Genomic DNA, 14,430 nt, shown 5'->3' with positions numbered 1-14,430 from the left:
GACAAATCTTTAGTTTTTTCTAGATTTTCCAGAACAACATTTTTAAAATGAATTCAAAAGACTTTGAAATAAGATTTGAATTTGATTCTACAGATTTTCTAGATTTGCCAGAATAATTTTGGGGAATTTTAATCATAATAAGTGTAACTACAACTCTGTCACATCACGCCGTGACTTATTTGGACTTTGTTGCTGTTTTCCTGTGGGTCGTGTTTTACTTCTTGTCTTGCGCTCCTATTTTGGTGGCTTTTTCTCTTTATTTTGGTATTTTCCTGTTGCGATATTTCCTGCATCTACTTTGTTTTAGCAATCAAGACTATTTCAGTTGCTTTTATCCTTCTTTGTGGGGACTTTGTTGATTGTCATGTCATTTACGGGATGTACTTTGTGGACGCCATCTGCTCCACAGTAAGTCTTTGATTTGTCTAAGATTTGCCAGAATATTTTTATTTTTATTTTATTCCTAATAAGTTTGAAGAAATATTTCACAAATATTCTTCGTCAAAAAAATAGAAGCTAAAATTAATAATTAAATTAAAATTAAATTAAAAAGACAAATCTTTAGTTTTTTCTAGATTTTCCAGAACAACATTTTTAAAATGAATTCAAAAGACTTTGAAATAAGATTTGAATTTGATTCTACAGATTTTCTAGATTTGCCAGAATAATTTTTGGGAATTTTAATCATAATAAGTGTAACTACAACTCTGTCACATCACGCCGTGACTTATTTGGACTTTGTTGCTGTTTTCCTGTGGGTCGTGTTTTACTTCTTGTCTTGCGCTCCTATTTTGGTGGCTTTTTCCTCTTTATTTTGGTATTTTCCTGTTGCGATATTTCCTGCATCTACTTTGTTTTAGCAATCAAGACTATTTCAGTTGCTTTTATCCTTCTTTGTGGGGACTTTGTTGATTGTCATGTCATGTACGGGATGTACTTTGTGGACGCCATCTGCTCCACAGTAAGTCTTTGATTTGTCTAAGATTTGCCAGAATATTTTTATTTTTATTTTATTCCTAATAAGTTTGAAGAAATATTCCACAAATATTCTTCGTCGAAAAAATAGAAGCTAAAATTAATAATTAAATTAAAAGGACAAATCTTTAGTTTTTTCTAGATTTTCCAGAACAACATTTTTAAAATGAATTCAAAAGACTTTGAAATAAGATTTAAATTGGATTCTACAGATTTTCTAGATTTGCCAGAATAATTTTTGGGAATTTTAATCATAATAAGTGTAACTACAACTCTGTCACATCACGCCGTGACTTATTTGGATTTTGTTGCTGTTTTCCTGTGGGTCGTGTTTTACTTCTTGTCTTGCGCTCCTATTTTGGTGGCTTTTTCTCTTTATTTTGGTATTTTCCTGTTGCGATATTTCCTGCATCTACTTTGTTTTAGCAAGCAAGACTATTTCAGTTGCTTTTATCCTTCTTTGTGGGGACTTTGTTGATTGTCATGTCATGTACGGGATGTACTTTGTGGACGCCATCTGCTCCACTGTAAGTCTTTGCTGTCGTCCAGCATTCTGTTTTTGTTTACTTTGTAGCCAGTTCGGTTTTTGTTTCATTCCGCATAGCCTTCCCTAAGCTTTAATGCCTTTTTTAGCGGCACTCACCTTTTGTTTATTTTTGGTTTAAGCATGTTAGAATAATTATGTATATATTATCACACTAACATTAGAATGCTTAAAGTCTTTTGCTTTAGTTATTAGCTATTGTGCTCAAGTTAGACTTTTTGTTCTTATCTATGCAAGGACAAAACTTCTTGTCTGAGCGCTGGCCTCAGCCACATGATGTTATCATACTTTTGGCTCGCTGGCAGCCAAGGACTTCGGAGACTTCGGCGAGCAGACGAGACAGAGACTTCGACGAACTCGACGACAAGGCAAAATCACATTCCGTCACGTACTATGCGTCCTGGTCCTGCTTTGCATAATATATGTGACCACTCCTTTTCGAGGCAACTTCAGTGATGTTGACTATGGAACTCTGAATAAAAAGGAGAACGCGGCAACTGGACCTTTAGAGCGTAGGGCGAGACTGCGACTAAGTGTGCAGTGCCCTCGTTCTCCTCATGAGCCCTATTTAACTCTGTGTCTGCTTGATTCCTTGCTTCTTGTCTGATTAATAGATGTCAACAGTGTTTGAACCTGACAAAGCATTAGACACAATTTTACCTGCACACTGCCTTCCGCTATTTTTGCCTTTTACAAAGCAATGAGCTACCTGCTGCCACCTAGTGCATTACACGGTTAATCTGCCGAGCTCTAGACAGCACCGACCCTCAACAACAACAACACATCATTTGCAGACTATAATTACTGGTTTGCAAAAAAATATTTTTAACCCAAATAGGTGAAATCAGACAATCTCCCACGGCACACCAGACTGTATCTCAGCACAGTGGTTGAAAAACACTGGAATATCAAACAAATACTAACATATATGCATATATTAAAACATGTGCATGTATATGCAAATATCAAAATATGTATATGCGTATGTCAAACAAATATGAATGTGTTACTTTTATGCAAAACAGATATTTTATTTTTACTCAATCTCATTGTGGTCCACATACTTATTTTGTAAAGTAGGTGTATGTGGAGAGGCGGAGCCGACGGTCCGAAGGCGGGGCAGGGCACGATGGCGGCAAGGAGGCGGAGAATGCGGCTGAGCGGAGAGGCGGGGCGTGCCGGGATCGACGCCGCAATCTAATTCAGGTGCGTGGATCGCGCACCGGCACACGATTAACATTTCTCCTTACGCTGCATAAAAGGGGAGAAGGAGGAGAGATCGGGGCAGAAGGAGGAGAGTCCGTAGCAGATACGGCGCAAGAGAAGATGGCGACGACGAAAGCGACCGAAGAGCGAGCAGCAGATGAGGAGCTGAAAGGCAACTCGGCAAAAGACATCTTTATTTGAAAAAATAAAAAGAGTCAAACCTGCTCAAAGCAATGTCCTTCCTGAGTGGTCCATGGAACCCGCACGACGACAGCAAGGAACTGTCACAAATACATTTTTTCAAATAAAGCTGTCTCTTGCCAGGTTGCTTTTCAGCTCTTCCTCTGCTGCTCGCTCTTCGTTCGCTTTCGTCGTCTTTCAATCTTGCGCTGCATCTGCTGCGGACTCTCCTCCTTCTGCCCCGATCTCTCCTCCTTCTCCCCTTTTATGAAGCGTAAGGAGAAATGTTAATCGTGTGCCGGTGCGCAATCCCCGCACCTGAATTACATTGCGGCGGCGCTCCCGGCACGTCCCGCCTCTCCGCTCAGCCGCATTCTCCGCCTCCTTGCCGCCATCTTGGGCAGGGCTCCGCCTCTCCACAATGTATTTTCCTAATATGGCCAATTCAAAACTAAGTTGGTGTTTTTATACTTGCTGGTTTATTGCAGAGTAAAAGCATGTTTAAAACGTTGCCTCGAATTATCCTTAAGAATTATCATCTTACTGGAAAATTTCTAGACGTACAAACTTTACGTAGTGCTTGGTGACTCCAAGTTGTCTTAAAAGGTACAGTGCCCCTAGAAAGTGTACGACAGTACTGACAGAAGGTGTATTACAGTACTAAAAGGTGTATTACAGTACTGCTAGAAGGTGTACTACAGTACCACAATAAGGTGTACAACAGTACTACTAGAAGGTGTATTACAATAAGGTGTACAACAGTACTACTAGAAGGTGTATTACAGTTCAACTAGAAGGTGTATTACAGTACTACAATGTACTTTAGGAGTAAGTTTTAATGTTGTGATCGATCTATTTGCACAGGAGAATGACAGTCAGACGTATAATTTGATAAAAGTACACACGAGTACTGGGACCATCTTCCTGTAAACATGTTCAGCTGCTTACTCAGCAATACTTATCTTTTTCAAACAAGGGCTTTTCCTTCTTCTCATAGAGATACAGTATATAGATATATATATATTTACAGTATATGCATGTATTTACCACTGGGATTGGTTTTGTCCCCTCGACATAAAGCAAAACACTACTAACCTGGAAGTGTTTTACGTCAACAACTTTGGTCCCAGCATTGACCCCTGGGGTACACCATCAAGTATATCCAAGCACGGAGAAACTTGTTAACTTCCCACAATGGCAGAGCTAACCCTGATGTTGCAGCGTTCCACGGATCAATAACCATTCTGTGATTGATTGTACAGCTCATTCATGTGTAAATATTTGCAACGTAACAAAACAAGAACATAAATAGAATAATATCCCTTCTGTAGTTACCTCCTCGTGGCCAGCTTGACTCTACTTGCTTAAGTTCCACATCATGCAGAAGTAAGGAGGGCTTGTGAGATTCTGTGGTTACACTTGAAGGAGATTAGAGAGTCAGTGGTCGTACTTGAAGGAGTTTTTGGAGAGTCAGTGGTCGTACTTGAAGGAGTTTTTGGAGAGTCAGTGGTCAGAATTGGAGGTGTTTAGAGAGTCAGTGGTCGTACTTGAAGGAGTTTTTGGAGAGTCAGTGGTCGTACTTGAAGGAGTTTGGAAATACTTTGGTCAGAATTGGAGGTGTTTAGAGAGTCAGTGGTCGCACTTGAAGGAGTTTGGAAATACTTTGGTCACAATTGAAGGTGTTTAGAGTCAGTAGTCGTACTTGAAGGAGTTTTTGGAGAGTCAGTGGTCGTACTTGAAGGAGTTTGGAAATACTTTGGTCACAATTGGAGGTGTTTAGAGAGTCAGTGGTCGCACTTGAAGGAGTTTGGAAATACTTTGGTCACAATTGAAGGTGTTTAGAGTCAGCGGTCGTACTTGAAGGAGTTTTTGGAGAGTCAGTGGTCGTACTTGAAGGAGTTTGGAAATACTTTGGTCACAATTGGAGGTGTTTAGAGAGTCAGTGGTCGCACTTGAAGGAGTTTGGAAATACTTTGGTCACAATTGAAGGTGTTTAGAGTCAGCGGTCGTACTTGAAGGAGTTTTTGGAGAGTCAGTGGTCGTACTTGAAGGAGTTTGGAAATACTTTGGTCAGAATTGGAGGTGTTTAGAGAGTCAGTGGTCATACTTGAAGGAGTTTTTGGAGAGTCAGTGGTCGTACTTGAAGGAGTTTGGAAATACTTTGGTCAGAATTGGAGGTGTTTAGAGTCAGTGGTCGTAGTTGAAGGAGTTTTTGGAGTCAGTGGTCGTACTTGAAGGAGTTTGGAAATACTTTGGTCAGAATTGGAGGTGTTTAGAGAGTCAGTGGTCGTACTTGAAGGAGTTTGGAAATACTTTGGTCACAATTGAAGGTGTTAAGAGAGTCAGTGGTCGCACTTGAAGGAGTTTTGAAATACTTTGGTCACATTTGAATGTGTAGAATCAGTGCTCACTTTAATGACTTGGGAGAGTCAGTGGTCGTACTTCAAGGAGTTTGGAAATACTTTGGTCACAATTGAAGGTGTTTAGAGAGTCAGTGGTTGTACTTGAAGGAGTTTTTGGAGAGTCAGTGGTCGTACTTGAAGGAGTTTGGAAATACTTCGGTCAGAATTGGAGGTGTTTAGAGTCAGTGGTCGTAGTTGAAGGAGTTTGGAAATACTTTGGTCACAATTGAAGGTGTTTAGAGTCAGTGGTCGTAGTTGAAGGAGTTTTTGGAGAGTCAGTGGTCGTACTTGAAGGAGTTTGAAAATACTTTGGTCACAATTGAAGGTGTTTAGAGTCAGTGGTCGTAGTTGAAGGAGTTTTTGGAGAGTCAGTGGTCGTACTTGAAGGAGTTTGAAAATACTTTGGTCAGAATTGGAGGTGTTTAGAGAGTCAGTGGTCGTAGTTGAAGGAGTTTGAAAATACTTTGGTCACAATTGGAGGTGTTTAGAGTCAGTGGTCGTAGTTGAAGGAGTTTTTGGAGAGTCAGTGGTTGTACTTGAAGGAGTTTGGAAATACTTTGGTCACAATTGAAGGTGTTTAGAGTCAGTGGTCGTAGTTGAAGGAGTTTTTGGAGAGTCAGTGGTCGTACTTGAAGGAGTTTGAAAATACTTTGGTCAGAATTGGAGGTGTTTAGAGAGTCAGTGGTCGTAGTTGAAGGAGTTTGAAAATACTTTGGTCACAATTGAAGGTGTTTAGAGTCAGTGGTCGTAGTTGAAGAAGTTTTTGGAGAGTCAGTGGTCGTAATTGAAGAAGTTTTTGGAGAGTCAGTGGTCGTACTTGAAGGAGTTTGAAAATACTTTGGTCACAATTGGAGGTGTTTAGAGAGTTAGTGGTCGTACTTGAAGGAGTTTTTGGAGAGTCAGTGATCGTACTTGAAGGAGTTTGGAAATACTTTGGTCACAATTGAATGTGTTTAGAGTCAGTGGTCGTAGTTGAAGAGTCAGTGGTCGTACTTGAAGGAGTTTGTAGTCAGTGGTCGTACTTGAAGGAATTTGGAGTCAGTGGTCATAATTGAAGGGAGTTTGGAAATACCTTGGTCACAATTGCAATTGAAGGTGTTTAAAGAGTCATTGGTCGTACTTGAAGGAGTTTGGAAATACTTTGGTCACAATTGAAGGTGTTTAGAGTCAGTGGTTGTAGTTGAAGGAGTTTTTGGAGAGTCAGTGGTCGTACTTGAAGGAGTTTGAAAATTCTTTGGTCACAATTGGAGGTGTTTAGAGTCAGTGGTCGTAGTTGAAGAAGTTTTTGGAGAGTCAGTGGTCGTACTTGAAGGAGTTTGAAAATACTTTGGTCACAATTGGAGGTGTTTAGAGAGTCATTGGTCGTACTTGAAGGAGTTTGGAAATACTTTGGTCACAATTGAAGGTGTTTAGAGTCAGTGGTTGTAGTTGAAGGAGTTTTTGGAGAGTCAGTGGTCGTACTTGAAGGAGTTTTTGGAGAGTCAGTGATCGTACTTGAAGGAGTTTGGAAATACTTTGGTCACAATTGAATGTGTTTAGAGTCAGTGGTCGTAGTTGAAGAGTCAGTGGTCGTACTTGAAGGAATTTGGAGTCAGTGGTCATAATTGAAGGGAGTTTGGAAATACCTTGGTCACAATTGCAATTGAAGGTGTTTAAAGAGTCATTGGTCGTACTTGAAGGAGTTTGGAAATACTTTGGTCACAAGTGAATGTGTAGAGTCAGTGCTCACTTTCATGACTTGGGAGAGTCAGTGGTCACACTTGAAGGAGTTTGGAAATACTTTGGTCACAATTGAAGGTATTTGGAGAGTCAGTAGTCGTACTTGAAGGAGTTTAGATAGTCAGTGGTCGCACTTGAAGGAGTTTGGAAATACTTTGGTCACAATTGAAGGGGTTTAGAGTCAGTGGTCGTACTTGAAGGAGTTTGGAAATACTTTGGTCACAATTGAAGGTATTTGGAGAGTCAGTAGTCGTACTTGAAGGAGTTTGGAAATACTTTGGTCTCAATTGAAGGTGTTTGGAGAGTCAGTAGTCGTACTTGAAGGAGTTTGGAAATACTTTGGTCTCAATTGGAGGTGTTTAGAGAGTCAGTGGTCGTACTTGAAGGAGTTTTTGGAGAGTCAGTAGTCGTACTTGAAGGAGTTTGGAAATACTTTGGTCACAATTGAAGGTATTTGGAGAGTCACTAGTCGTACTTGAAGGAGTTTGGAAATACTTTGGTCTCAATTGAAGGTGTTTGGAGAGTCAGTAGTCGCACTTGAAGTTTGGATAGTCAGTGGTCACACTTGAAGGAGTTTGGAGAGTCAGTGGTCTTATTTGAAGGAGTTTGGAGAGTCTGTGGTACACTAAAATGTGTTTAGAGAGTCAGTGGTCGTATTTGAAGGAGTTTGGGGAGTCAGTGGTCACACTTCAAGGAGTTTGGAGAGTCAGTGGTCTTATTTGAAGGAGTTTGGAGAGTATGTGGTACACTAAAATGTGTTTAGAGAGTCAGTGGTCGTATTTGAAGGAGTTTGGGGAGTCAGTGGTCACACTTGAAGGAGTTTGGAGAGTCAGTGGTCTTATTTGAAGGAGTTTGGAGAGTCAGTGGTCACACTTCAAGGAGTTTGGAGAGTCAGTGTTCTTATTTGAAGGAGGTTGGAGAGTCTGTGGTACACTAAAATGTGTTTAGAGAGTCAGTGGTCGTATTTGAAGGAGTTTGGGGAGTCAGTGGTCACACTTGAAGAAGTTTGGAGAGTCAGTGGTCTTATTTGAAGGAGTGTGGAGAGTCAGTGGTACACTCAAATGTGTTTAGAGAGTCAGTGGTCACACTTGAAGGAGTTTGGAGAGTCAGTGGAACACTCAAATGTGTTTAGAGAGTCAGTGGTCACACTTGAAGGAGTTTGGAGAGTCAGTGGTCGCACTTGAAGTACTCCTTCAAGTGCGACTGCTGACTCTCTGAACACCTTGAAGTACGATCACTGACTCTCGAAACTCCTTCAACTTTGATCACTGACTCCCTAAGCCCCATTAAGCGTAACCACTGACTTTCCGAACATCTTCAAGTGCGACCACTGACTCCCCAAACTCCTTCAGGTGCGACCAATGACATCCAAACATCTTCAAGTGTGACCACAGAATTTCCAAACACCTTGAAGTGTGACGACTGACTCTCGAAAGTCCTTCAGTTGCGACCACTGACTCTCCAAACTCCTTCAAGAGTGACCGCTGACATCCAAACACCTTGTTTGTGTTTGGATGTCAGCGGTCGCACTTGAAGGAGTTTGGAGAGTCAGTGGTCGCAATTGAAGGTGTTTTTGGATGTCAGTGGTCGTATTTCAAGGTGTTTGGAGTCAGTTGTCAAACCTGAAGGAGTTGCGAGAGCCAGTGGTCACAATTGAAGGAATTTGGAGCGTAAGTGGTCACAATTGAAGGAGTATGGAGAGTAAGTGGTCGCACTTGAAGGAGTTTGGAAATTCTGTGGTCGTACTTGAAGGAGTTTAATTGTTTAGAGAGTCAGTTGCCACACTTGAAGGTGTTTGGAGAGTCAGTTGTAGCACTTGAAAGTCTTTGGAGAATCAGTTGTCGCACTTGAAGATGTTTGGAGAGTCAGCGGTCGCATTTGAAGGAGTTATGATTGTTTGGATGTCTGTAGTCACACTTGGAGAAGTTTGGAGAGCTAGTGGTCACATCTGAAGGAGTTCGGAGAGTCTCTGATCCCACTTGAAGGAATTCGGAGAGTCTCTGATCACACTTGAAGGAGTTTGGACAGTCAGTGGTCACACTTAAATGAATTTGGAGAGTCTGTGGTCACAACTGAAGGAGAATGGATAGTCAGCGGTCACACTTAAAGGAATTTGGAGAGTCTCTGGTCACAACTGAAGGAGATTGGAGAGTATGTGGTCACAAGTGAAAGAGTTTGGATAGTCAGTGCTCACACTTAAAGAAATTTGGAGAGTCTGTGGTCACAACTGAAGGAGATTGGATAGTCAGTGGTCACATCTGAAGGAGTTCGGAGAGTCTCAGATCTTACTTGAAGGAATTCGGAGAGTCTCTGATCACACTTGAAGGAGTTTGGATAGTCAGTGGTCACACTTAAAGGAATTTGGAGAGTCCGTGGTCACAACTGAAGGAGATTGGAGAGTCCGTGGTCGCAACTGAAGGAGATTGGAGAGTCTGTGGTCAAAAGTGAAGGAGTTTGGATGGTCAGTGGTCACACTTGGAAGGTGTAAAAGGTCTAGCTGATGGAGTCTTCTTCTGTGCTAGTGCTGGTGGAGACTTGAGTGGTAAAAGCGTGCGATGTTGATGATGTTGTGCCGTCCTCGTCTTCCTGGGATGGCACGCCGGGCGCTACATGCAGGGATGCTGGGAGTCTGACGGGACAGAATGCTGAGCCGGTCGGGATGAAGTTGACCTTGTTTTTGTCAGGGCAGGAGAAGAGGAGCGCTGATGCTGAGCTGGACTGTCGGGAGCTGGAAGGAAATTAGCGCTTGTAAGTTAGCTACTTTAACTTTAATTAGTTAGCCAGTTAGTAAGCATCAAGTGCAGCTCGGACTGAAGCAAAGTACCTCATCTCCTCGAAAGCTTTGATCTTCTCGCAACCTTCGGGCGGCTCTCGCTTGAACATGTAACTGTTGTTGGGTTTTGGTGAGGAGGCGAATTTGGGGAGCGGTGAACTGCTCTCACCGTCTGTGAAGGAACACATCAAACATAGAATATGATGGAATGATTTCAGCAAACTCAATGAACCTGCTCAGAAAAGTGTGACTGGAACGTTTGCGACAAAAACTAGCAGAATTGTCTTGGAAAAGTGCAATGCTTCAATGACGAAATAGTTGAAATGGGTTGAAAAATGTGGTACAAATATTGGGAAGCTGGAAACAGAGGGAATTCTGGGAACTTTGAAAAAGTGTTAGTTTGAATGTTGAAGATGATTGGAATATGTTGTTGGCTAAATGTTCGAAGGAAAATGGCAAACTAAGAGGAATTCAAATACTTGCCAGCATTCACACAATAACAACTACACTAATAATAATAATAATGCACTTGGTAGGATTTGAAAGACGGCGAAGACATGGCAGGGAAATGAGAACATGCTAACAGTTAGCATGTTTCACTTACCAAGTTATATGACTATGAGGTGTATGGCTGCGGAATTAGAGAAAAATATATAAAATTTGCCCAAAAAAAGGTGAGCACTTTGTTAGCGTGTGGAGTCAGTGATCGTAAATCGAGGTGTTCAGAGAGTCAGCGGTCGCACTTGAAGGAGTCCTTCAAGTATGACCACTGACTCTCCAAACCTCTTCAAGTGCGACCACTGACTCTCCAAACTCCTTCAAATGCGACCACTGACTTTCCAAACTCCTTCAAATACAACCAATGACTCTCTAAACACATTCAAGTATGACCACTGACTCTCCAAATTCCTTCAAGTGCAACCACTGACTCTCCAAACTCCTTCAAGAACGACAACTGACTCACCAAAAAACCTTCAACTGCGAATGGAGCATTTTCAAACATCTTCAAATACGACCACTGACTCTCTAAACACATTTGAGTATGACCACAGACTCTCTAAACACATTTGAGTGTGACCACTGACTCTCCAACACCTTCAAGTACGACCACTGACTGGAATGGCCTCAATCTCTTTGCCCTGCGTAATGACAAAGCTGATTCTGATTCTGACTCTCCAAACACATTCAAATACAATCACTGACTCTCTAAACACATTCGAGTGTGACCACAGACTCTCCAAACTCCTTTAAGTGTGACCACTGACTCTCCAAACTCCTTCAAGTGTGACCACTGACTCTCCAAACTCCTTCAAGAACGACAACTGACTCTCCAAACTCCTTCAAGTGTGACCACTGACTCTCCAAACTCCTTTAAGTGCGACCAATGACTCCCCAAACTCCTTCAAATACGACCACTGACTCTCTAAACACATTTGAGTGTGACCACTGACTCTCCAACACCTTCAAGTACAACCACTGACTGGAATGGCCTCAATCTCTTTACCCTGCGTAATGACAAAGCTGATTCTGATTCTGACTCTCCAAACACCTTCAAATACAATCACTGACTCACCAAACTCCTTTAAGTATGACCACTGACTCTCTAAACACATTCAAGTGTGACCACAGACTCTCCAAACTCCTTCAAGTGTGACCACTGACTCTCCAAACTCCTTCAAGTGTGACCACTGACTCTCCAAACTCCTTCAAGTGTGACCACTGACTCTCCAAACACCTTCAAGTGTGACCACTGACTCTCCAAACTCCTTCAAGTGTGACCACTGACTCTCCAAACACTTTCAAGTGTGACCACTGACTCTCCAAACTCCTTCAAGTGTGACCACTGATTCTCCAAACTCCTTCAAGTGTGACCACTGACTCTCCAAACTCCTTCAAGTGTGACCACTGACTCTCCAAACTCCTTCAACTACGACCACTGACTCTCTAAACACATTCGAGTGTCACCACAGCCTCTCCAAACTCCTTCAAGTGTGACCACTGACTCTCCAAACTCCTTCAAGTATGACCACTGACTCTCCAAACTCCTTCAAGTACGACCACTGACTCTCCAAACTCCTTCAAGTATGACCACTGACTCTCCAAACTCTTTCAAGTGTGACCACTGACTCGCCAAACTCCTTCAAGTACGACCACTGACTCTCCAAACTCCTTCAAGTGTGACCACTGACTCTCCAAACTCCTTCAAGTACGACCACTGACTCTCTAAACACATTTGAGTGTGACCACTGACTCTCCAACACCTTCAAGTACGACCACTGACTGGAATGGCTTCAATCTCTTTACCCTGCGTAATGACAAAGCTGATTCTGATTCTGACTCACCAAACTCCTTTAAGTATGACCACTGACTCTCCAAACACCTTCAAATACAACCACTGACTCTCTAAACACATTCGAGTGTGACCACTGACTCTCCAAACTCCTTCAAGTGTGACCACTGACTCTCCAAACACCTTCAAGTGTGACCACTGACTCTCCAAACACCTTCAAGTGTGACCACTGACTCTCCAAACTCCTTCAAGTGTGACCACTGACTCTCCAAACTCCTTCAAGTGTGACCACTGACTCTCCAAACTCCTTCAACTACGACCACTGACTCTCTAAACACATTCGAGTGTCACCACAGCCTCTCCAAACTCCTTCAAGTGTGACCACTGACTCTCCAAACTCCTTTAAGTGTGACCACTGACTCTCCAAACTCCTTCAACTACGACCACTGACTCTCTAAACACATTCGAGTGTCACCACAGCCTCTCCAAACTCCTTCAAGTGTGACCACTGACTCTCCAAACTCCTTCAAGTGTGACCACTGACTCTCCAAACTCCTTCAAGTGTGACCACTGACTCTCCAAACTCCTTCAAGAACGACAACTGACTCTCCCAACTCCTTCAAGTATGACCACTGACTCTCCAAACTCCTTTAAGTGCGACCAATGACTCCCCAAACTCCTTCAAATACGACCACTGACTCTCTAAACACATTTGAGTGTGACCACTGACTCTCCAACACCTTCAAGTACAACCACTGACTGGAATGGCCTCAATCTCTTTACCCTGCGTAATGACAAAGCTGATTCTGATTCTGACTCTCCAAACACCTTCAAATACAATCACTGACTCACCAAACTCCTTTAAGTATGACCACTGACTCTCTAAACACCTTCAAGTGTGACCACTGACTCTCCAAACTCCTTCAAGTGTGACCACTGACTCTCCAAACACCTTCAAGTGTGACCACTGACTCTCCAAACTCCTTCAAGGGTGACCACTGACTCTCCAAACACCTTCAAGTGTGACCACTGACTCTCCAAACACCTTCAAGTGTGACCACTGACTCTCCAAACTCCTTCAAGTGTGACCACTGACTCGCCAAACTCCTTCAACTACGACCACTGACTCTCTAAACACATTCGAGTGTCACCAAAGCCTCTCCAAACTCCTTCAAGTGTGACCACTGACTCTCCAAACTCCTTCAAGTATGACCACTGACTCTCCAAACTCCTTCAAGTACGACCACTGACTCTCCAAACTCCTTCAAGTATGACCACTGACTCTCCAAACTCCTTCAAGTATGACACCGACTCTCCAAACTCCTTCAAGTATGACCACTGACTCTACAAACTCCTTCAAGTATGACCACCGGCTCTCCAAACTCCTTCAAGTGTGACCACTGACTCTCCAAACTCCTTCAAGTATGACCACTGACTCTCTAAACACATTTGAGTGTGACCACTGACTCTCCAACACCTTCAAGTACAACCACTGACTGGAATGGCCTCAATCTCTTTACCCTGCGTAATGACAAAGCTGATTCTGATTCTGACTCTCCAAACACCTTCAAATACAATCACTGACTCACCAAACTCCTTCAAGTATGACCACTGACTATCCAAACACCTTCAAATACAACCACTGACTCTCTAAACACATTTGAGTGTGACCACAGACTCTCCAAACTCCTTCAAGTATGACCACAGACTCTCCAAACTCCTTCAAGTGCGACCACTGACTCTCCAAACTCCTTCAAGTACGACCACTGACTCTCCAAACTCCTTCAAGTATGACCACAGACTCTCCAAACTCCTTCAAGTATGACCACAGACTCTCCAAACTCCTTCAAGTGCGACCACTGACTCTCCAAACTCCTTCAAGTGCGACCACTGACTCTCCAAACTCCTTCAAGTGTGACCACTGACTCTCCAAACTCCTTCAAGTGTGACCACTGACTCTCCAAACTCCAAGTGCGACCACTGACTCCAAACTCCTTCAAGTATGACCACTGACTCTCCAAAAACCTTCAAGTGTGACCACAGACTCTCCAAACACCTTCAAGTACGACCACTGACTCTCCAAACTCCTTCAACTACGACCACTGACTCTCTAAACACATTCGAGTGTCACCAAAGCCTCTCCAAACTCCTTCAAGTGTGACCACTGACTCTCCAAACTCCTTCAAGTATGACCACTGACTCTCCAAACTCCTTCAAGTACGACCACTGACTCTCCAAACTCCTTCAAGTATGACCACTGACTCTCCAAACTCCTTCAAGTATGACACCGACTCTCCAAACTCCTTCAAGTATGACCACTGACTCTACAAACTCCTTCAAG

General features: G+C 42.7%; 1 protein-coding gene across 2 annotated transcripts in view; it reads right to left on the bottom strand.

Annotated features, from left to right (window-relative positions):
• Positions 1-3,723: 3,723 nt before the first annotated feature.
• glcci1a (glucocorticoid induced 1a) overlaps positions 3,724-14,430 on the bottom strand; it is a 31,274-nt gene continuing 20,567 nt past the window's right edge. Inside the window, exons 4-6 of one of the 2 annotated variants that reach the window (XR_009803559.1) lie at positions 9,851-9,971; positions 9,460-9,754; positions 3,724-9,428 (exon numbers count right to left, since the gene is read on the bottom strand). Coding sequence is in view for 1 of the 2 variants with exons in the window: in XM_061882623.1 (XP_061738607.1) it covers positions 9,520-9,754; positions 9,851-9,971 (356 nt within the window). In the remaining variant the exon portion in view is untranslated. Of the gene's footprint in view, positions 9,755-9,850; positions 9,972-14,430 lie in introns of both variants that reach the window. The other variant, XM_061882623.1, reaches the window with a different exon arrangement.

Source organism: Nerophis ophidion, linkage group LG21, assembly GCF_033978795.1.
Source record: "Nerophis ophidion isolate RoL-2023_Sa linkage group LG21, RoL_Noph_v1.0, whole genome shotgun sequence".
NCBI lineage: Eukaryota > Metazoa > Chordata > Actinopteri > Syngnathiformes > Syngnathidae > Nerophis > Nerophis ophidion.
Note: the sequence above shows the minus strand (reverse complement) of the source record. Positions and strands in the feature narration are given on the sequence as shown.